Here is a 22417-nt window from a genome sequence, read left to right as displayed (position 1 = left end):
TCCTTTTGAGGATCCTTAGGACTAATTACGACAAATAGGTTTTCTACAGTATCTAGAGCAATGATGGTCTTGACTATATCATGTTATCACATTTTTCTGCTGCTTACAACCTCCAAGATTCTTTTTTTTTCTTTTTTGACTTACACACTTCCTACGTATAGGAAGTGTGTTCTGGAAGAAACACTAGTGACGTTTTTTTGCCAGATGTCTGTATATAAATGGAGTCCCAACCTATGAGGTACACTTTGTTCTAATCATATCTTCCTGTCTTCTAATTCTTCCTTTATTTATTTTTTTTTAATTTTTTTTTAACGTTTATTTATTTTTGAAACAGAGAGAGACAGAGCATGAATGGGGGAGGGGCAGAGAGAGGGGGAGACACAGAACCGGAAGCAGGCTCCAGGCTCTGAGCCATCAGCCCAGAGCCCGACGCGGGCTCAAACTCACGGACTGTGAGATCGTGACCTGAGCTGAAGTCGGACGCTTAACCGACTGAGCCACCCAGGCGCCCCTAATTCTTCCTTTGTAAGAATCCATTTTTGATTTAAAAATAGGGCCAGGGAAAATAAAGGTTGAATTTCAATCTAACTGGATTTATATTACTTTATATATGGATATATTCAGAACATAAACAGAACATAAAAATGTTATTTACATATAATGTGTTATCTTCATATGTAGGTATATATATTAAATGTATTATCTTTTAAATATATTGCAATTACACACTTACCTATTATCATTATTTGTAATATGTATAATATAGAATTGTTAATATGCTGTTTCTTTTGATGATGAAATACACATCAATAGACAAAATAATTATCGTAGTCTGTCTTTATGTGTCTTTGCTCTTAAGGACTTGTTAAGCAATTGAGTAAAGAATTTAAATTCTGATTTTTATTAATGATACCATGAGGTGGTTTATCATGACACTCCTCATGACATATAATGGCAGACAAATAATTTCATATAGCCAAGTTTCAGTTTCCTACAGTTCACATGAGTCTCTAGTTCTATAGTTTATCTGTGAAATGATGGCATTCAACTAGATTTTCCAGCTCTTTCATGGCCTTAATGATACTTATTTTCCAGTTCTCTGAAGTTATTGTTTATATTCTTACAGAAGACTTACTCTAACCTATCAACTTACAACACAATGTAATTTGTATATAATAATAGCTAGCATCTTCTGACTACTTATGTGTCAAGCCAGAGCTAAATGCCTCATGGGAATTAACTTTAGTCATCTTTCCATTGGTCTCTTTCCCCTGGTGCTCACCTACTTTCTCCTCTTTCTTTCATGAGTAATATTTTCATTGATAATTTTCCCTTTTTCCAAAAATCATTAAAAAGAAGCTCATTTACTTAACTTTTAGTCTGTATGTATGTAATATTTATGATCTAATTGATGTCAGTCAAAAATACAGTTTAATTTACCTAGCCTAATGGAAGGTGATTGCTTAGCATGCGGAATATCTAAGAATTTTATTATTAGATATTTATGAAGATTTAAACTTCATTTAACTGTGAGTTATGGGGATTGATCAGAGTACTTACTTCATAGAATGCCTGATGGGTTCTGATTATAAGAAATGAAGGGTAAAGTTTCATGTTCCTAGCTTTCTTAAAAATTTCTGTTGGTATGAAAATAACAAATTATAGCAATTTGAGAGGAAAACACCAATATGAAAACCAACGTGGAAGTATAGCTACAAATATCTAATCTAAATATTCAGTACATTATTTTTATTTTTATTGATAAATTTCTGTCAATTTTTTTTTCCACCTGTTTAGACATCGAAACATTTTGGCTTTCTACCCTTGCTATTAAGAAACTCAACCTCCAAGTAGATAAATGCACTGCAGTGAAGGGAAGTCATGTAAAAAACAGACACATAACTACAAAAAATTTCTGAATAATAGTAACATGGAATATAATGAGCTGCATTCATTTTAAATTAGGAAAATTATAATAATTGACAATTATGTATAGTTTCAGTAATTGGCTACTGACTTTTGTGAACATCAGTCAGAATTTCTTACAAGTTAAAGTCTTAAAATTGTTAAATACTTTGGTTTTATTTCATATTCTTCATTATTTTTTTTTCAAAAATGAAATTCTTCTTTTTTTCTTATTTTATTAGTGTTTTATATTCAGGTTTGGGGGAAAGAAGTATTATGTCTCCCAAATTTTAGGCATAAAAATATTTGTGTTTTGCATTATAAACATAAAGTGTGAATGGTAAAAAGGAAAATTAGGTAAAATGAACATAATTTAGTATGAAGCTAGATCCTCTGTAATCATACCTTCTAGAGATGATCATAGTTAGATATTTGTGTGCACAATATTCTATAATGTATATTTTGTTCATTTAAATATATTGTGTATATGTATATATCCTTGTCAGTACTTAATCTACTTTATTTTAAGTTTTCCATTATATGGATGTACATAATTTAGTCTAAAATTTTTCTGTGATTGGGGCGCCTGGTTGGCTCAGATGGTTAAGCCTCTGACTTTGACTCAGGTCATGATCTTGCAGTCCATGAGGTCTAGCCCTGCACTGGGCTTGGTGCTGACAGTTCAGAGCCTGGAGCCTGCTTAGGACTCTGTGTCTCCATCTCTCTCTGCCCCTCCCCACTGGCACTCTGTCTCTGTCTCAAAAATAAACGTTAAAAATTTTTTTTTTTAATTTTCATGATATACACTTCAGTTGCATCCGTTTTATTTTCTTGTTATAAACAAGGCTGCAATGTTAAAATCCTGGTGCAAACTTTTTATGTACGTTACTAAGCATATCTACAGGGACGTTTCCTAGGAAGAATGTTGTTCAATGAAATGGAATGTATATTTTATAGTTTGTTAGATATTTCTAAATTGTGTTGCTGAAAGGGTAGCAGTAATAATCATTTACACTCCGAACACTTTCATTTGTATGTGAAAGTTTACCATATCCTTACCAAATAGTGCCACTCCTTTTTTATTTTTGATGAATTGATAATGTTATAAGTCATTGTCAATTTTTTTTTTTTTTAGAGAGAGAGAAAGAACAAGCAGGGGGAGGGGGCAGAGGGAGAGAGAGAGAGACAGAGAGAGAACCTGAAGCAGGCTCCACGCTCAGTGCAAAGCCCAATATGATGCTTGATACCACAACCCTGGGATCGTGACCTGAGCTGAAATCAAGAGTCAGATGCTCAGCTGACTGAGCTGAGTCAGTTTTTATCCATGAAACCTCTGTTTATTAGCTCTTGTGATGTCTTTTGTAAAAGCTCATGTCTTTGGAAACCCAAGTTTCAACCCTCCCCCCCCCATTTTTTTTTTGTTGTTGTTGTTGTTGTTTTGCTTTTCCTCTGCTCCTTCTTCCACCAGTTCTACCTAAAAGATTTAGTATTTTCAACTGAAGACAGAAGACAGAAAGGTAGCCGAAAGCTACATCCTTTAACTGTGGTCAAGTCTTCAGCTGAACTTCCCCAGTATTCACATCTTAGTCTTTGATTGAACTCCTCTTCAGCATACATCTCATAAGACTCTTCTTAATTTAGCCATCTGTTCTTCCCTTTTATCCTGTGATTACACTGAAGAACAATGAAATAAGCTGGCACTTTAGGCTGCAATCAGCCAAGCAACCCAAAGTAGTATTTTGGAGGTCATATTAGTACATTTGAAGATTTGTGGAATTATCAAGGTTAGCTTTTTTGAAGAGCTGCTATGCCATCTTTCCAAGTAAGTATGATATTTCTGAAGTGATTGGAACAAAGTGTTCAATTCCACTTTGTTTTTATAATGAACTGTAGTAATTACTCACTTTTAACTTGCAGGAACATGGCAATAGTTGTTACAGGTGTTTGTGGATTGTTTTATGGCTGACTTGGGTTAGCATCATTGTTGCTAATTTGGGTGGTATCAGTTCAGGGGCCTATTCATATTTTTTCTAATCTAGGAGAAACTCTTGTTAATTTATGATTATGCTGAACTTTAGTTGACAAGTAAAGCTAGAGGTCTTCAAAAAAGTTAAAAAATCATCATATACAATATGAGTAACAGTTGGTATTCTGGCTGGCTCTGGGCTATCCAAAATAAAGTTAGTTGAGATTTTCCTGCATTTATTTTGTGCTCTGCATTAATTTTGTAAAATATTTCCCTTGCATGTGTAGGAGCATGAGAAAAGCAAAAGATGGCAAACAGGTGACCGATGTGGAATAATAGCTTGTGATTAAACTCTTAGAAAGGAATTCTTGAATTTCCTTTTAAAATTTCGTCTCTCTTCTTGTGTCAGCTCACAAAAAATAATTCAATAGAAAATTATAAGAACATTATTTGTTTTCTCATGAATCTAAGTAGAAATTATGCAGAGTTAAGAATGAACACATTTAAATACTAAACAAAATTATTTTCATAGTCCTTTAATATTTTCCTATTCAAAGGAACATGATAGCCTAATTTTTAGTATTGGGTGTTCTAGGTTTCCATTGCTTTCATTGTTATTGATGTAGATATTTACATGAAAATATAACCCTGATTGTTTGTGAAGCCATACTTTCATTCACAATCTCAGTTCCTCAAATATTCTGTTTAGCTGTGATAGTCAGGTTTATGGATTCAGCCACACAGTGAGCATATGAGACCGATGCATTCTAAATCAGCCAATATTTATGCAAATATTCTCTGAAATAAAAATCTGATTTTTAGAACTTGTTTTTGGTGAAACAGTCCTGTGCTTTTCCTGGAGCATGAGACATATTCTATGACTTGAGGTCATAGAGAGGTTTATTTTCTAAGTACAAGACTAATATCTATAAAGGAGGTCTCACTGTAGAGTAATAAAAACTGCCTCTTTTGGATTGTTGAATATGAGGTCATTTTTTTAAAATTATACTCTGTACATTTATCCCAGTAGTTATTTTATTGTTTACTTATTAAGAAATCATTTTAAATATTAAAAATCTGATATAATTAGCAACTAAAGATATTTATCCAGGAATCTCTAATCTATGGCTTTGAATACCCAATAACTACTAATAAGGACAATGTGAGATTCATATAAAGTCACAACTGCTCTGAAATCTGAGATTCCGCTTTAGGGTAGCATTATCATTATTACAATTATTATCTGTGAAATGTGTTTATTGACTTCTACAGATCTGTAAAATACATATTTCTATATTTCCAATGGATCACACTATAACTATCTCAGGGTAGAATCATAAATATTAATTTGGTTTTGTCTGCCCTTCAGTCCTCTATGTGTCTGAAGTCTTCATGAAACTCTTCACTCCGCCAGTAACATGACCAAGAACAAATATCTATAAAGTTTTCCATATCTCTTTGACTGGCAGATGAAGGAGGAAAACAGATCACAAATTCTGCATCTGAGTCTAAAATTCATGTTCACATGACATTCATGTCAACATTGAATCCTAGTCCGTGCTTTATTAGACTATTAAATGTATTAGAAACTTGCAGGACTACAGACTGTCTTTTTCTTCCTCTGACGAAAGCCCAAACTCTCAACCAACCTCCCATGAGCTACAAAAGTCCCTACCACTTATATGGAGTGCTCACTAGTTTTGTTGGGTGTCATTTTAATTTGTCTGTATATATGATTTATCTTCTCAAGGAGTTTGGCAATTTTAAAATATTTTTAATAGAGCTAAACACCAAGTAACCACTGAATAAATCCACATTAGTGAGAAAGCTATTTTAACCCTGTCTTTCTACTCTTTTTTCCCCCAAATCTCTTAGCATAATGAAACGTTATAAACAAATACGACTTTTAAACAAAAGAGTGTGACAATTCAGTGACCTATGTTATAAACCCCCGTGTCTGTGTCTCTCAGACTTTATCTTCTTTCCACAATGGATTTCACAATCACCAAACAAAACAGATAAATCAGGGTTTCTGGAATAATAAAAAATGCTTTTTATGTTGCTTCTGCCAGAAATTATCTCAACTTCACTGATATCTGGGTTTGTAGTGACTTCAAGGAAAGACGAGATCAAGATTAAAACCATGGACTGTTTGTTTTCCCTCAGATCTTAGCAGAAAGGGACCATGAGAGAAGGTGATAGGTAAAACACTAAGTGGGATAATTCTGGGACGGAATTAAAATCATAAGTAAATATTTGACAAAACGTCAGGTCAATTGCAAAGATATGGTTGCTGATAACTGAGGCAGTGCATAGTAGTGATCAAGAATTTAGGTTCTGGCATTAACTGCCTAGTTCAAATTCTAAATCTGTTTCTCATTAGCATAACCTGTTTCCATTTATATGAAATAGGAATAAAAATAATAGTGCATATCTCATGCAGCGGCTATGTGGATTCAGTAGCAGAGAGTTAACCCCAATAAATGCTAGCTACTATTTTTCTGAATAATTAGAACTTGTTTAAATTTCCAATGTGTCCTATCTCATTTGGTCTTCATAATATCACTGGTGGTAATTGTCCTGCTTATCAGAGACAGAGAGAGAAAAAGATATATTCAAATTTACAGAGTCAATAAAAGTAATTTTTTATAGTTCACTTCTCTTTGGAGGAATTGCCAAGACATTCCCTACATTCCAATTTCAACCCAAACTCTTGATCCTGATTCTAAAATTTGTCTGAAATTATCAATAAAAAGTTTATATTCTATTTTTAAAAAAGTAAGAAGTCTTTGAGGGGATAAAAAAGCTACCTACCATTATAAGCTAATTTTAAAGGCTAACGTGGGCTTTTGATACTGCTTATTTTAAGGGTGAGTTAAATATCAGTAAGTCCTCTTATCAACAAGTTCCATAAGGATTTCTATTCCTTAAAAATACTTGAAGCAAGTTCAATGATGTTGTAAAATGTTTGCCTTACTTTTATAAAATTGGGAGCGTTATATTGGATAGGTTGCCTCAGGGTGCACATCTTGCCAGAACATGAAATACTGTAAGTTTTTTTTTTTTTTTTCCTAACTAATCCAATTTCTTATTTGAAAACTGAATATCCTTGTCTAGGTTTTTTATAGTGTTTCTTGTTGTGGCACCCAAGTGTTTTATATTCATCAAATCAGTGGAGAGCTAAACCCTGCAACACTGAATGGGGGTAAATCTAATAAAAACAAAGCCATTCTGCCTTCTATAAATACATTCACATAGAATATTATCATCTATAAACTAAACTAACCTAAACTAAGATTTAGAAAATAAACTTTTATGAATATTAAAACTCATAAACTTTGTTTTGGTTAATGCATGATTCTGATTTTTACATGTTTAAATGCATGCTTGAAAAGGCTAGAGATGTCCAGGTACATCTTTTAAGAGTGTGGTTTCATTAACAGCTTATGTTATTTTTCAAATGATTTTTTCAGAGGCATTTATTTCACAGTCCAAGGAAACTGCATGTATGTTTTGTCATGAGAACTAGCACTAAGTTAGCCCAAACATTGACAATGTTTTGTATCAGGCAGTTTCTTAGTTATATTTTATGATCAGAGTATGCACTTCTAGCCACACATTCTCTAACATAGTTCCTCTCTGGTGGGCAGTTGACCTGGTGGGCAGGTTGTGATAGAGTAGGAGAATTTTATCATTTACATTGTTTAGAATTGCTGATTTATGCTTATATTAAAATGTGGACCGAGTATTAGATTAAATTATTGGTTTTAAATCATCTACGGACAATGCACTTCCTACTGTCTACACTGGTTGGGAGTTTATTATCCTATCCTTGATATACCAATGACCAACACTATGAGAAGAAGTAATGAAAAAGAAATATGTGTTAATGTTAAGAGAGAACTGTCTCTTGTGACCCAGCAGAGGAAAGGATTCATATGAACTAGGAGACGATGACATGGATTCTTCAGGAGATTTGTCCTCCAGCATGTAGAGTAATTGTTATAAGCAGGTACTTCAGGGTTTTATTTTTATTAGAGGACTTCTTCATTGTAGCTATTACCTGTTTATCATATGAGAAAGCTGGGGATCAGAGACTTGGTAATCTTGCAGAGGACTCACAACTAGCTAGCTAGTTGTGACCCTGGGTTTCAAGCTCCTCAATCTATGAGTCAAAAGTTCATAGTATTTCGGGGCGCCTGGGTGGCGCAGTCGGTTAAGCGTCCGACTTCAGCCAGGTCACGATCTCACGGTCCGTGAGTTCGAGCCCCGCGTCAGGCTCTGGGCTGATGGCTCGGAGCCTGGAGCCTGTTTCAGATTCTGTGTCTCCCTCTCTCTCTGCCCCTCCCCCGTTCATGCTCTGTCTCTCTCTGTCTCAAAAATAAATAAAAAAAAACGTTGAAAAAAAAAATTAAAAAAAAAAAAAGTTCATAGTATTTCTACTAGGGTTCATTACCTCTTCAGCACCTACCTCACATTAAATGGGATGCTGTTGGATAGTGCTTGCATTTTTGTTTGTTTGTTTCTTTGGGGTGATGTTTTATTGTTTATTTTGATTAGGTCAATTGTAAGATATTTTCTAAACTAGCGATTTGAAAAAACTTTGGCCATCTTGTAATACCTTTCTTGATAAGAAGCTCTTTAACTGCAAGACTCTGTGAAGTTGTACTTCAGAACCCTCTTATTGTGTTAAAAAATACTGAACTCAATCTTCAAAGTCTAGAGAAAGCACAAAGGTTTGGTAATTGATGAAAATTGGATTTAGTAAGGATCAAGAATATTAATGTAAATAGTTGAAGAACCACATTGTTTGTCCCATTGCTTTTCATTCTTACTTTTGACATTTTACTGATCCATCAGAAATCCAGACTGTTTGGAAAGATAGAAAAGAAAATAAGGCACGAGTCATAGCTTACAGTTACTTTATGCCAAGGGATTTTGTTGGTACCCATCTGGGAGGTACCCAGATAACACCATTTATAAAAAATCATTTATTTTTGAGAGAGAGAGTGTGTGTGTGTGTGGGGGGGGGGGGTTGCTGAGAGAGTAGGGGACAGAGGATCAGAGGTGCAGTCTGCACTGACCGCACAGAGCCTGATGCGGGGCTTGAACTCATGAACTGTGAGATCATGACCTGAGCTGAAGTCAGAATCTTAACCGACTGAGCCCCCCCAGGCGCCCCCCAGGTAGCACATTTCTACTGTGCTGCAGTTTGGAGTTGGGCAGGTTGGGACCTTTGTAGCCGGTAGAAAGGAAAGAAAATCTGACATGGGAGAGTCAGGTTCTGAGAAATAACCTGAATCTCTGGTAGGTCCAGAAATTTGATAAGCACTGCGAGCTCCAGTTTTCAAAGAAGTATGCTAACTCAGATCCGAAAAAGCTAGCATCAATAATGGTGATAAGGGGCACCTGGGTGGCTCAGTTGGTTAAGTGTCCAACTCTTGATCTCAGGTCATGATCTCAAGGTTTGTGGATTCGAGCCCCATGTCAGGCTCTGCGCTGACAGTGTGAAGCCTGCTTGGAATCCTCTCTCTCTCTCTGTCTCTCTGCCCCTACCCCACTTGTGCTCTCTCTTTCTTTCAAAAATAAATAAATATACTTTAAAATTTTTAAAAAAAATATAATGGTGATAATAAGCATCAACTACTTATTGAGTGCCTGCTAAAGGACAGGTGCTTGTCCTCAAAACAACAATTCAAGAAGGTTTTATTATCCTTAACTTAGTATAAATGAGCTGCAGGGAGGTTAAATAGCTTTTGCAAGATCATATTGCAAGTAGGTGAAAGTGTTTATATTTGAATTTACATTTGTGTATCTCAAAGCTTGCCATCATTCTAGATCTCACTTGCTGAGGGCAATTAATCCTTTGACTTGTTTATGGGCACGGGAAGCAGGGATTTTGAAGATGCAGCAAAATTTAGAATCAGGTAATGTTTTTGTTGTTGTAATTGTTAGGTAGTTAAACTACTTTTAAGAGAAAGGGAAAAGCTGATAAAGGAAAGGGTTTAGGCCATGGTGAGCTAGTGGTAAGAAGGGTTGGGCTGGATGATAGTGGTTCCTGAGGCAAGTGAACCAGAGATTCAGGCTAGATTCTAGAACCCAAGAGAGAAAGAGAGTGCATGTCGGTTTATCAAGGCAGAAGCATAGTCTTGGTGCCAGCGTGGTGAGAATAAGAGGAATATTAGAGCTAAGTGGGCATCTCAATTTCATTTAAGCATTCTAAATTCCAACAGCAGGTGAATCAGAACCTGCATTTGTCAAGATTAACTTTAAAATGGAGGATGGCAACAGTTCATCTTTCATATTGATAATGTTCAGTTTGTGTAGCTGAACAGAATTTGAAATTGGGAAAAAAATAAAACGGTCCTGCACACCCCCATCACAGTTGTTTGTTCTCAATAACAAATTCATAATGACAGTTGTAGAAAAGTTGTCCAAGATAGTATTACTGTGTGTGTGTGTGTGCATGCACATGCACACAGATGCATGCATATGTGTCATTTTCTTTGACATACATATATATGCTTGTTTTCTATGGATCTTTGCTCTGCTGGTTAAATCTTCTGTGTTGATATCTGATTTGTCATTTACAGCTTTTGGAAAGGTGGCAGAGTAAAATAAGGACATTTTCCAAGTATATATTTTAGCAGTACTAGGACATATGCATTGAGAAGTCTTATGAGATGTTACTACTAACTCATGAAATTTGGCAGGCATGCCTTTATTTATACTGTATAATATAATACTCCTATCCAGGTTTCTTGAAATTCTGTTCCTTCTTGTCTGCTTCTAAAATGCAAAATGACAGCTAAAGTAACGCTTCCTAAGCAGAATGTTTCAAGGATTTGTATGTGATCATTTTATGAATATTCTGCCAGGAGTCATCTTGTGCGACTTCAGATGTTTTACTTTGATGCTGATTGATTTTTTTTTTTTCCAACATTAGGCTTCATGCAATACTAAAGAATGAAAAAGGATAACAGGATTACTGATGCAGATGTTTTGTTTGGTTTACTTTTATGGCACAATTCATTTATCAAAGTCCTCAAGAAATCTGTCTTCTAGCTTAAAGTTATAGTATTGCTAGCAACTTTCTTTAAAATTTTATTAATATTTCCAAAATATATAGAATGTAACACTTGGTATAGCAACTATACATTATAATATGAATGGAAACTTGGGAATCCTGGAAATAAATAAGCTGTTATCCACAGTATATGCACAGTTGAGTTTTAGGTTATGCTGTTGATTATGAATTCTATGATGAACTGCTGTGCTATTTTTGTCATTTTTTTAATAGTAAAAGCTACAATAGTAAATAAACTCTAGGAATTCAAGGATAGTTTTTGGTTTGCTCCTGTTTTCTTAACATAGTGCTTGGCAATCAGAAGATGCTCTATGAATGTTGAATTGTAGTTTTTTAAATGAATAAACCCAAATGGTATGATAAGAGGCTCCCTCTCTCTTTCTTTTTTCCTTCCTTCTTTTCTTTCTTTCCTTCCTTCCTTTCTTTTTTTTTAAAGTTTTCTCTTCTTTTTTTTTTAATACCTCATTATTTTGGGGCTACCTAACTGGCTTGCTTTTGTAATTTAGTTTATTTAGCTAGAGGTTTTGTTAGCTAGAGGTTTCAGTCAGGTAGTTTAATAATAAATATCTACTCTTTTTTTATTCTTATATACAGTATAGTTCTTTAATAGTCATGCCTTTTCCTTATAGTTTTGCTAGGCACAGCTTTGGCTTTGAAAGGACCATTGTATCTCTGATTACTGAATTTTTTTAAAATCTGCAACTAATGCTTCTAAGAAGTTGGAGGTTATGCTACACATCCTGGGCTCTCCTGGAGAACAGATTAGAAGCAAGCATAAAATGAATGCATTCGATCACCCAATAAATACAGTGAGGTTCCAATATTGGCAAAGCATTGTGCAGACAGTGTTACAAGAGACAGTTGAATCAAGACAAGGTGTCTGTCCCTACAACCTAAGGGAGATTGAATCAAAGACTCAACTCCTAAACTGCCCTTTATAATGTGCTAAAATATATGTTCTTGAAACTCAGAGTTATTTTTCATTTCTAAAGAGGTGTCATTTGAAAAAAATAACATAAAAAGATATTTATACTGATAATTTTGTGATTTATATATTTAACAACATACTTGGTAGATGAGCTAATTTGCCCAAGCACAAGAATGTGCCCTGGCATTCTTATCATAAGGATACTTGTATAGGATCATTTTTGTTTGTAACATAATAATCACTATCTTTTATTGTGTTATTATAGTCAAGCAGTTTATAAATATCTAATTGTAGAAACAGAGTAGTATGTATAGAGTTTATGAATGTGGTCTTTGAAGTTAGATGTTAATTCAGATTTCAATACTGGCATTTATTACTTGTGTCAAAAATTATGAAGTTTGTGAGCATAGAATCCTTGTCTATAAAAGGAGAATAATGGTGTCTTTTAAAAAATATTATGAAATTAGTTGATATAAGCTATGTAAAAGCACATTTTATATGCTTATAGTATATAATGTGTATCTGTAATCCACATTATATATATATACACACATATAAATATATAGAGATATAATATTTCATTTAGTTTTTCTGTTAGTTCTTGCTATTATTGCGTGCCAGGCACCTGACCTCTGAGGCACCATGTTTTGAAACATGACTAATGTCAGCAACTGGGTTGCTGGAATTGAAACCCTGTTCTTTCAGATGCAAAAGCTGCACCTTTCTAATACACCATACTACCCTCTATTAACACCATACTACCCTGTATTACAGTCACTTCTCTCCCTTGCACCAGAATGACGAAGCAATGTGCTGATGGTGACTGTTCTTTTCAGTTCCTCAAAGGGATTTATTATCTCAAAATGTTCTCCCAGATGTCTCAAAAACACTCTTTTTCTAAAAGTTTTTAACTCCTTTTGGTTCATACGGGTTAGTGTCATGCTCCAAATTAGCCTATATTCTTAGCCTATAAACCTAATTTCTACTGAAAAAAATTGCTTATAGCTATAAAGAGAATCTATATTAGTTTTATTAAATGCAAAGCACAAAAGGTTGTTCATTCCTTAGGAAAAAAAATGTGGAATATGTTTCAGTACCTGAATAGTCTAGGGATTTGGAAGCTGAATTTGTAGAAAAAGAAGGAAATATTAGTATAATTTATACTCAGAGAACCACAAGGGACCCTATGCTGTAGTACCCATCATCATCATCAACCTCATCACCATCGTCATCGTTATATTCGTCATCATCAGCACCATTTAAATAGCAGTTCCAAACTTTGAAGTATTTAATGAGTTGTGCAATATGTCAAAAGTAATTTGTCTCTAAAAATAAGGTGATTTACAGCACTCATGTTTTCAAATGGCTTACTTTTTATATTAAATTATTTTTAAAATTAGGTGTGATTGTATGTTATCCAAGTAATCATCTCATTGTTGCTTATTTGTGGGTTTTTTTCCCCTTGTTTGCTAAGAAAGGGTTAAAATTACATACAGAAAGAGTCAGAGATGTGTATCCAAAAGAGTGAATTTTTTTATGAAAATGCTACCTTTTAGGTTTCTATCAGAAAAAAAAAGGGAAAGAAAACAGAACTAACCCAGTAAAATAATTTTGGGGGACTGTGCTGAAAATTTAAACTATATATAACCAATATCATCTATATAAATATTTATCTATGTCTATAAATTCACACACAGAGGAATACTGATCAGGATCTGAAATGCTTCATTTATGAAGAAAGCAGAAGAAAGTCCTGTGTGTTCAGGATTGTGGAAAGAATTGGTTTAGGAATGATATTATTAGAGATGATTTCAGCTGTGCCACACTTTTAAGGGCATAATAATTCAACAATGACTGCAAGATGGTTTTAAAAGCAAATTGATAGTAAATGCTGGCATTGGAGACTGGCAAATCGTTATTTGCAGTTTGACTTCTTTATTATACGACCCTCACTTAGTTATTGTGTTCCCAAATAGGAGCTATTTTTATTCCTAACACTCGTTTTCATATTTTACAGCTGTATGATTGTAAAGGTGTTTTGCCACGCTTTTACCTTTTAAAACTGCCTATCTTGATGCTATCCGGTATATACTATATTTTAAGAAACTTAATGATGCTAAAAAAAAAAATAACACAAATGGAAGTCAAACTCTTTTTTATGAGATTATTTCATTATTAATGATTCTTGTTTACTTGTATTCTAGAACACAAATCAATTTCACAGTGGCTATTGATTTTACAGCATCAAATGGTGAGTATTCTGACTATCCACTAGTAAAAAATATTAGCAATTAATTGAAAGATAGTTATTTTCATGAGTTTAGATATTTGATTCCTACATTTATATCCTTCTGAACTGTTGTTTCATATAAAATTCAGGTAACTTTTCCTTTCTTTTTACTATTATGAAATAGTTCAGGTATACAAATGACTAAAGGGAATGCAAAAAAAAAAGGCCTAATAGTCCCATTCAAATTTATTAAATATTGAAGTATTATAATTTTTATTTCACATATTTTTTAAAAAAATTTAGATCTAGTTAAGCCCATGGTGTGCTCTGTCCCACTCCTTCCTTCATCTTGATACATAACTATACTGTTGAAGTGTGTTGAATTATCCTCATTTTATAGTACCTTACGTACCTGTACTTTATGCAACTCTCTTTGTTTTTACTTGACTATTTGTTTTTAAAAATTACTCATGTTAACATATTTACATTTAATTTAGAGGGAGTGTCATGTAATACCCCATTATAGATATTCATAATTTGCCTATCAAACATTTCAAAAAGAAAAGAGAGTCAGCTTTTTAAATCTTATTTTGAAGTAACTTTTTCTGAAACAGAACAATCATTTGAAATGAGTGATTATGTATCCTAATAACTTAAATCTCATTATTTAACTTTTACCAGAATTTGCCATCAATTTATATTTATCTAGTTTTTCCCCCTAAATTACTTATTGTGCTTATGGCTCTCACATTATATTCCCTTTACTTCACATTTCTCTCAGTGACTCACATTGCACAAAATAGAATTTTCAGGTAAGAAAGAACCTTAGAGATCACTTACTCCAATCATCCTCTTATATAAATGAGGAAACTCATATTCATAAAATCATTTTACTAAATACATCTTGGCTTGTTAGTACTAGAATTAAGAATAGAGATGAGACCAAAATCTAATTGAACTCACCTTTGATTAAATATGAAGTTTATTCTTCAACACTATGATTTCAAGTTAATTATTTTTATTCATGTATTTTATTTAGTAAAACATGAAACATAGAATAAAACAAAGTCTAAATGATTTAAAACACTACTTTTATTCACTAATGAACATTAGCACAACTAGAAGAGCAAGAATCTATTGAATAGGAAGACACAAGCTACTGAAACTGACTTAAAAAGACATAGACAATCTGAATAGACCTATAATAAGAGATGGAATTTGTAATAAAAAAATACCCTCAAAGTTTATCAGGGTCCATGTCCATATAAGCTTCACTGGTGAATTCTACCAAATATTTAAAGAAGAGTTGCCATTAATTCTTCACAAACTCTGACGAAAAATAGAAAAGGAGAGAATACTTCCCAACTGATTCTATGAGGTTAGTATTACCTTGATATCAAAACTAGACAAAGAAAAGAAAAACTAAAGATCAATATCTTTTATGGGTATGGATATAACAATCCTCAATAAAACACTAGCAAACTGAATCCACCAACATATTAAGAAAATTATATATCCTAAGAAAGTAAAATTTATCTCAGGAATACAAGGTTGGCTTAGGATTCAAAAAGCAAATAACACACATGTCAATAGAAGAAAATGTAAAAATCACATCATTCTCTCAATTGGTGCAGAAAAGAGCATTTGGCAAGGTCCAACATATTTTCATGATAAAAACACTTTTAACAAACTAGGAATTGAAATTGACTTACTAACCTTATGAAGGGAAAATATGAAAAACCCGTACCTAGCATAGCTTAATGCTTTCCCCTAAAATGAGGTATAGGGCAAGGATGACTGCTTCTGCCACTTCTGTTCAGCATTCTACTGGAAGTTGTAGTCATGGCAATCAGGCAAGATGAAATAAAAAAAAATCCAGGTTGGAAAGGAAGAAGTAAAACTATTTCTATTTGCAGATGACATAGTCTTGTGTACAAAAACCCTAAGGAATCAATTCACTAAAAATCTATTAGAACTAAGAAATGAACTTAGCAAGATGGAAAAATAAAAAATCAATATATAAAAACCCGGTCTTTTTCTATGTATTTCCAATGAAGAGTCTGAAAATGAAATTATGAAAATTCTATTGACAGTAGTATCAAAAGTAATGCAATACTTAGGAAAAATTTAACAAAGTGAGTGCAAAGTTTATACTCTAGAAACTATACTCTGAAAAAAATTATTGAAATAAATTAAAGATCTAAATAAATAGAAAAATATACAGTTTTCATGGATTGGAAAACTCAACTGTTAAGAGGACATTTCCCAAAGCAATCAACAGATACAATGCAATCTCAGTCAAAACCTGAAAGGCCTTTTTTGAATAAATGGATGATTCAAAAATTCATATCGAAGTTCAAGGGACACAGAAGAGCCAAAGCAGACATGAAAAGAGAGAACAGAGTAAGAATGTTCATACTTCCCGTTTTTGAAACTTACAGCAAAGCAACAGTAATCAAGACAGCATGATGCTGGTATAAAGATAGATATATAGTTCCATGAAGTTGAATGGCGATTCCAGGGATAAACCCATGAGACTAAGGTTAACTGATTTAAGAAAGGTGTCAAGACAATTCAATAGGGGAAAGAATAAATGGTCTTTATAACAAACAGTGCTGGGACAACAGGATAGCCACATGCAAATGATTGAAGTTCGACCTTTTTCTCATATCAAAAACAAAATTAACACAAACTAGATCAAAGACTTAAATGTATAAAAGGCTAAAAGTATAAACTATTGGAAGGAAACATAGGGATAGACCTTCATGATCTTGGATTTGACAGTTGATTCTTAAATGACATTAAAACACAAGTAACAAAAGAAAAAAAAATTAAGTTGAACTCCATCAGAATAAAAACTCTTTTATTCTTCATAGGATACTATTAACTAAGTGAAAAGACAAACCCCAGAATGTGAGCAAATATTAGCAAGTCATACATCTCATAGGGGATTTGTATCTAGAACATATAAAGAACTCTTATAATTCAATAAAAAGACAAATAACCCAATTTAAAAATGGGCAAAGGTTCTGAATGACCTTTCTCCATAAAAGATGTACCCATGATCGTTAAGCACATGAAAGGATACTGAGTAAACTTAGGCATCAGGAAATGCAAATCAAAACTATAATGAGATAATATTTCACACCCACTAGAATGGCTATAATCCAGGCATAATGAGTGTTGATGAGGATGTGGAGAAATTGGAAGCCTCATGCACTGTGTGTGAGAATGTAAAATGGTGCAGCCACCTTGGAAAATACATTGGCAGTTTTTCAAGTTGTTAAACATACAGTAACCATATGACCCAGAAATTTCACCCCTAGATGAATACACAAGAAAGATGAAAACATATGTCCACACAAAACCTTGTACACAAAAGATTATAGCAGCATAATAGCCATAATGTGGAAACAATCCAAATATTCATCAACTAATAAATGGTTTTCAAAATGTGGTATATTCATATAGGAGAATACTATTCAGGAATAAACAGGAATGAAATATGAAGTGCTGATACATAGTAGGACATAAGTGAACCTTGAAATCATCATGCTAAGTGAAAGAAGCTAGTCACAAAACACTACATATTAATCTATTTATATATAATATCCAGAATAAGCAAATTAATAGAAACAGAAAGTAGATTAATCATTGTTTAGAGCTGGGCTGGATGGAATGATAAGGGAGCAATAGTGAATAGGTACAGTGTTTCTTTTTGAGGTAATAAAAATGTTCTAAAATCAGACTGATGGTTGTAATTATCTGTGAATATATTAAAAATCATTGAATTGTACATTTCAAGTGGCTGAACTGTAAATTATGTGAATTATATATCAATAAAACTTCCTTAACAAGAATGTATTCAAGTGTGATTTTTTATAAAGGTATAATGTAACTCTAAAACAAAATCAAATATAAGTTTCATTATAATCAGTGTTTAAAGTATTACAAAATCCTTAAGTATAGAGTTCTAGCTATGAATAAACATTATGGAATCTGACTGCCTAGATTTACATTTGAATTTTATCAGTTTTTACTATGCCAGTAGGGGTAAGTTATTTAATCTGAAAAATGGGTACAATAAAATAGTACCCATGTTATAGGTTTGTTGAAGGACTTACCTTGAAGTAAGGTGTTCAATACATGTTAAATTCCCTGCTATCATAATTATTATTCATGTAACTCGGGCCCCAATGTTATCAACCTACCACAAGTTCATTTTCATATGCATTGTTGCAGATACAGAGATAATACAAACATGGTCCCAGATTCAAAGAATGGACAATTTGGCAAATTTTTAATTGCCAGATTTTGTGGTGCAGAACACAAGAGTCATTTGAGTAGGAGAAAAAAGACTATAAGTGTTGGAATAAACAAGGAAGGTTGTCTGGTGCAAATAAAACAAGCTGCAGAGAATGAAGTGAATTTCAGGACAAGGTGGCAATTGAGGCAGAGATAGGAAGGAAGATATCATTAGTGATACAGTGAAGAGACTGGTCTGACACAGATGCCTGAAAGAAGTGACGTCCTTGCATGAGTGGGATCCAGCCCTGCTCTGCATGATAGGCGAAGATGTTTAGACATGCTAGGGTATGAGTGGTATTTGCATTTTAATTTTAAGTTATGATTTTCTTAATGAGATAGAATTAGTCGCCTTATTACAGCCAATAGGTAACAACCCTTCTTATATTTGAGAGTTGTGTTAGATAACCACTTAGTCAAGTAATGATATTGCTTCCCTGTGGCTCCAGTGGGCTTTTGACCAAGTGCAAAATTCTAATTTTAGAATAAAGTGTCAATGAAAAATTGCACCAGACAATTTAAACAGGCAAGGAAGACATTATTCAAGACTGTTGACATAGAGGAAAGTCTACTGGAGGTCGAGTCTACTGGGATATAGGGAAAAAATTGAACTCAACTCCTCAAAAACAAAAGGTGGGAGGGATTTTAAGTGCTTCTGTGATCTAATGAAAAAGTACTGAGGGACCTTACCGGGGTCATTGGCCTGTTTGCTAGTCAGCACTTATTGAAGCTAGGCTCCTACCTTCCCAAACAGACTAGGAGATAGGAGTGCTCTCTTTCTCCATGATTACATTTCAAAGGGATGTCTCCAGGTCCTAGAGAAAGACATCCCTGGGTAGTAGAAGATTTACATCTCAAAGGTGCAGAGAAAGAATTTATAATTGCAAGTTTTGTAAAGCAAATGCTCTAAGAAAAGGAAGGTCAGGGGTCTATATTTATGAAGAACTCTTTCCAAAGTTTAGTCAAATCGAGAGGAATGAATGTTAAGGCTATTTGGTCAGAAGATACTTTTTCAGAAATTTTGTCACGTGGGACCAGCCCTTGAATGCGGGTAATCCTTTGGAAATACAATTGCATTTATGTAATGCATTATTTTTAGACCAAAAATGTTCTGTGTACAATTATATGTATTATAAACCAAGGGGATATCTCTTCTTAATTTTGTTTCTCTTTGGATCACAAGTGCTGATTATTATTATTATTTTTTTTTTTTCTTATCAGAAAAGAACTGTGCCCTGAGGCTTTCCTTCTTCAGGCAATGTTTTAATGTAGAATTGAGCTTTATGTGCTATTACAAGTCCCATTTAGCTTTCCATTTTCACTTAAGAAACTAAGTGGACTTTCAAGCGGCCTTTGTGCTGGTAATTAGGACAACTCAATGTGAATCTCAATGTATTTGAGTGGTAGCACGTATATTTCTTTCTGACTCAAATTCATCTCTATTCAAATCCAACACCCTATAGAGTATAAGTATATTGAAATTTCAGAACCTTGTGGATGACCCAGACAGTAATAACAGTAGCAGTTAAGCCTTACATTTCTATGGAGCTTTGGTATTTTTAATCACTTCACACATAATCTCATTTTGTCCTTCAGTAAACACTGTGGTAGGATTTATTGCAGACATTTTATAGGTGTTGTCTTGAAAATTCTGAGACTGGACTTTGAGCCTTCTGACTCTCAGTTTAATGTATAGTTAGAAACAGTGAATAATTTTTCAAATACAGATATTTAATTAGCTTGAATTTGAAAATCGCTATGCTTTCTTTTCTTTAAGTGATTAAATTGGGATATTTCTCAAATATTCAATTTATGTTTGTAACAGAACTTTAGGAAGCTTTGTAATTATTGAAGCCCATTAAATTAGTTGAGTCCTTTAATTATAGGTATAAGGATTCAAGGCAAAGGCACATGATTTTTTAAAAATAAAGATGACAATAAAATCAGTTTAACAAAAGTATTTAAATACTTCTTCTGTAAATGAGATTCAAAAATAGCCTGTGGCATTGACAGTGAGGAATAATTTCTGACAAAATCTGCATATGCTTTGGCATATCTTTGGAAAACTTTCTACATGTCTGTATAATGTAATAACTATTTCTATGTTAATATCCATCCAAAAAGAAACTATTTGACATAGTATGGATGTAGGCAGAAAACATAATTTTAAGTATTTCATTCTGAAATAGACATCAAGAAAATGTCAAGAAAATGACATCTTTACTCTAATCAGTTATGTTTGAAATATTTTTTCTGTCATCAGGCAACCCTGCCCAGCCCACTTCTCTCCATTACATGAATCCTTACCAACTGAATGCCTATGGAATGGCCCTGAAAGCAGTGGGAGAAATCGTTCAAGATTATGACAGTGATAAAATGTTCCCAGCTCTAGGTTTTGGTGCAAAACTGCCTCCAGATGGAAGGATATCTCATGAATTTGCTTTGGTAAGAGTACATCACAAGGATTTGATCTTTTGAAAAAAATAATATCTTTTAATGTTGGTTCACTACTTATGCTTTAGTCAGTCACGTAGCAACTCTTTTGACTATAGACTCAGCTCAATTTTGCAAAATGATTGATTTAGAAGTGTGATATAATGGAAGAAAAAGACAGTGAAATAGATTAGTAATAAATATATCTATAGTGCATCTGGTTTCAGAGGGTCTAATCTGGTTGTCTATTGCTATATGACGAACTCCTTAAAAGTTAGAGGCATAAACCAACACCATTTCATATACTCATAATTTTGGAGTCAGGAATTTAAGCAGAATACAATAGGAAATGATATATTTCTTCAAGATGTCTGGGGTCTTAAGTAGGATGCCTTGATTGGCTAGAGGTGGCTGGAATTGTTGACTAGAACCATATATCTGGGCTTCATTCTGGCTGTTGGTTGGATTGCTCAGTTCTTCTCCATATCATGTGTTCTAGGGCCAGCATGTCCCCTAAGATGGCTTCTTTGCTCATATCTGATACTCAAGATGACTGAAATAGCTGAGTTGCCTGGACATCTCTCCCTTTTTCAACATATGACCTGCCCATGTGGTTATCATGGACCTCAGCACAGTATGGCCATCTCTTGGTAGTCAGATTTCTTACATGGCAGCCAGCTTCCCCAGAATGAGCATTCTAAAAGGCTGAGGCAGAAACTGCAGGGCTCTCTATACCATAGCATTAGAAATCCCAGAAAGTTGTTTTTGCTAAATTCTCTTAGTCAAGCAAATCACTAAGGCCAGCCAAGTTTCAAAGTAACCTTCACCTCTCAATGGGAGGCTCTCTCAAAGAATGTGTGACTATCTTAACCTACCATGTTCAAATTTAAAGGATTAGTTATGACTAAAATTAATTTCTTTTAATGTGAAGCAATAATTGTGGCTATAATTATGATTTCAATAGAATGGAATAGATATGACTGAAATAAATATTTATCTAGTTAATGTTTACATAGATCTAGTCCATATTTTGTGATTGAAGATAAGCAATGTTGATAATTGAAGATAATGCACTCTGTTTTCCAAATAAACTCCACAAAGATAATGCTTATACACCCAGTCAGCCTTATTCTCCCTGTACTTTCTGATCAAATAATGGGAAAATCAATATAGGAATGGTTGCCTGTCATTTTGGAAAAACTTTGGCTTTTTCTGTTTAGAAGTGCTTCCCTACCCTCTATACATTTCAGGAGTAAATCCTTGCATCCCCATTATCTTTGTAAGTCTTTGCTGTTTTTATTCATGTTACAGAAGCAATGCATAATCAGAGATTTTTTAGAAGTTCTGCAAGCAAAATAAAAATAATAATACTACCATTTTTTGAGTAATTACTGGGTGTCAAGCCAAATATTTACAATCATTTTCTTATATGGTCTTCATAAAATTCCTATGTGGTAGGTATATCATGACTGTCACATTACACCACTCTAGGAAGTGTCAGTCATATTGAATATAGTTAAAGAGTGTCCCATGTGTTGTATAATTCAGCTTAGGGTCACAGGA

The 22417-nt window shown here is 33.7% G+C and overlaps 1 protein-coding gene across 1 annotated transcript in view; it reads left to right on the top strand.

Moving 5' to 3' along the window:
• The window catches only part of CPNE8 (copine 8), a 227106-nt gene that overhangs the window by 160733 nt on the left and 43956 nt on the right, over positions 1-22417 (top strand). Inside the window, exons 14-15 of the mRNA XM_049625275.1 lie at positions 14091-14137; positions 20685-20866. Coding sequence (XP_049481232.1) covers positions 14091-14137; positions 20685-20866 — 229 coding nt within the window. The remainder of the gene's footprint in view (positions 1-14090; positions 14138-20684; positions 20867-22417) is intronic.

This window comes from Panthera uncia, chromosome B4 (genome assembly GCF_023721935.1).
Source record: "Panthera uncia isolate 11264 chromosome B4, Puncia_PCG_1.0, whole genome shotgun sequence".
Taxonomy (NCBI): Eukaryota; Metazoa; Chordata; class Mammalia; order Carnivora; family Felidae; genus Panthera; species Panthera uncia.
Note: the sequence above shows the minus strand (reverse complement) of the source record. Positions and strands in the feature narration are given on the sequence as shown.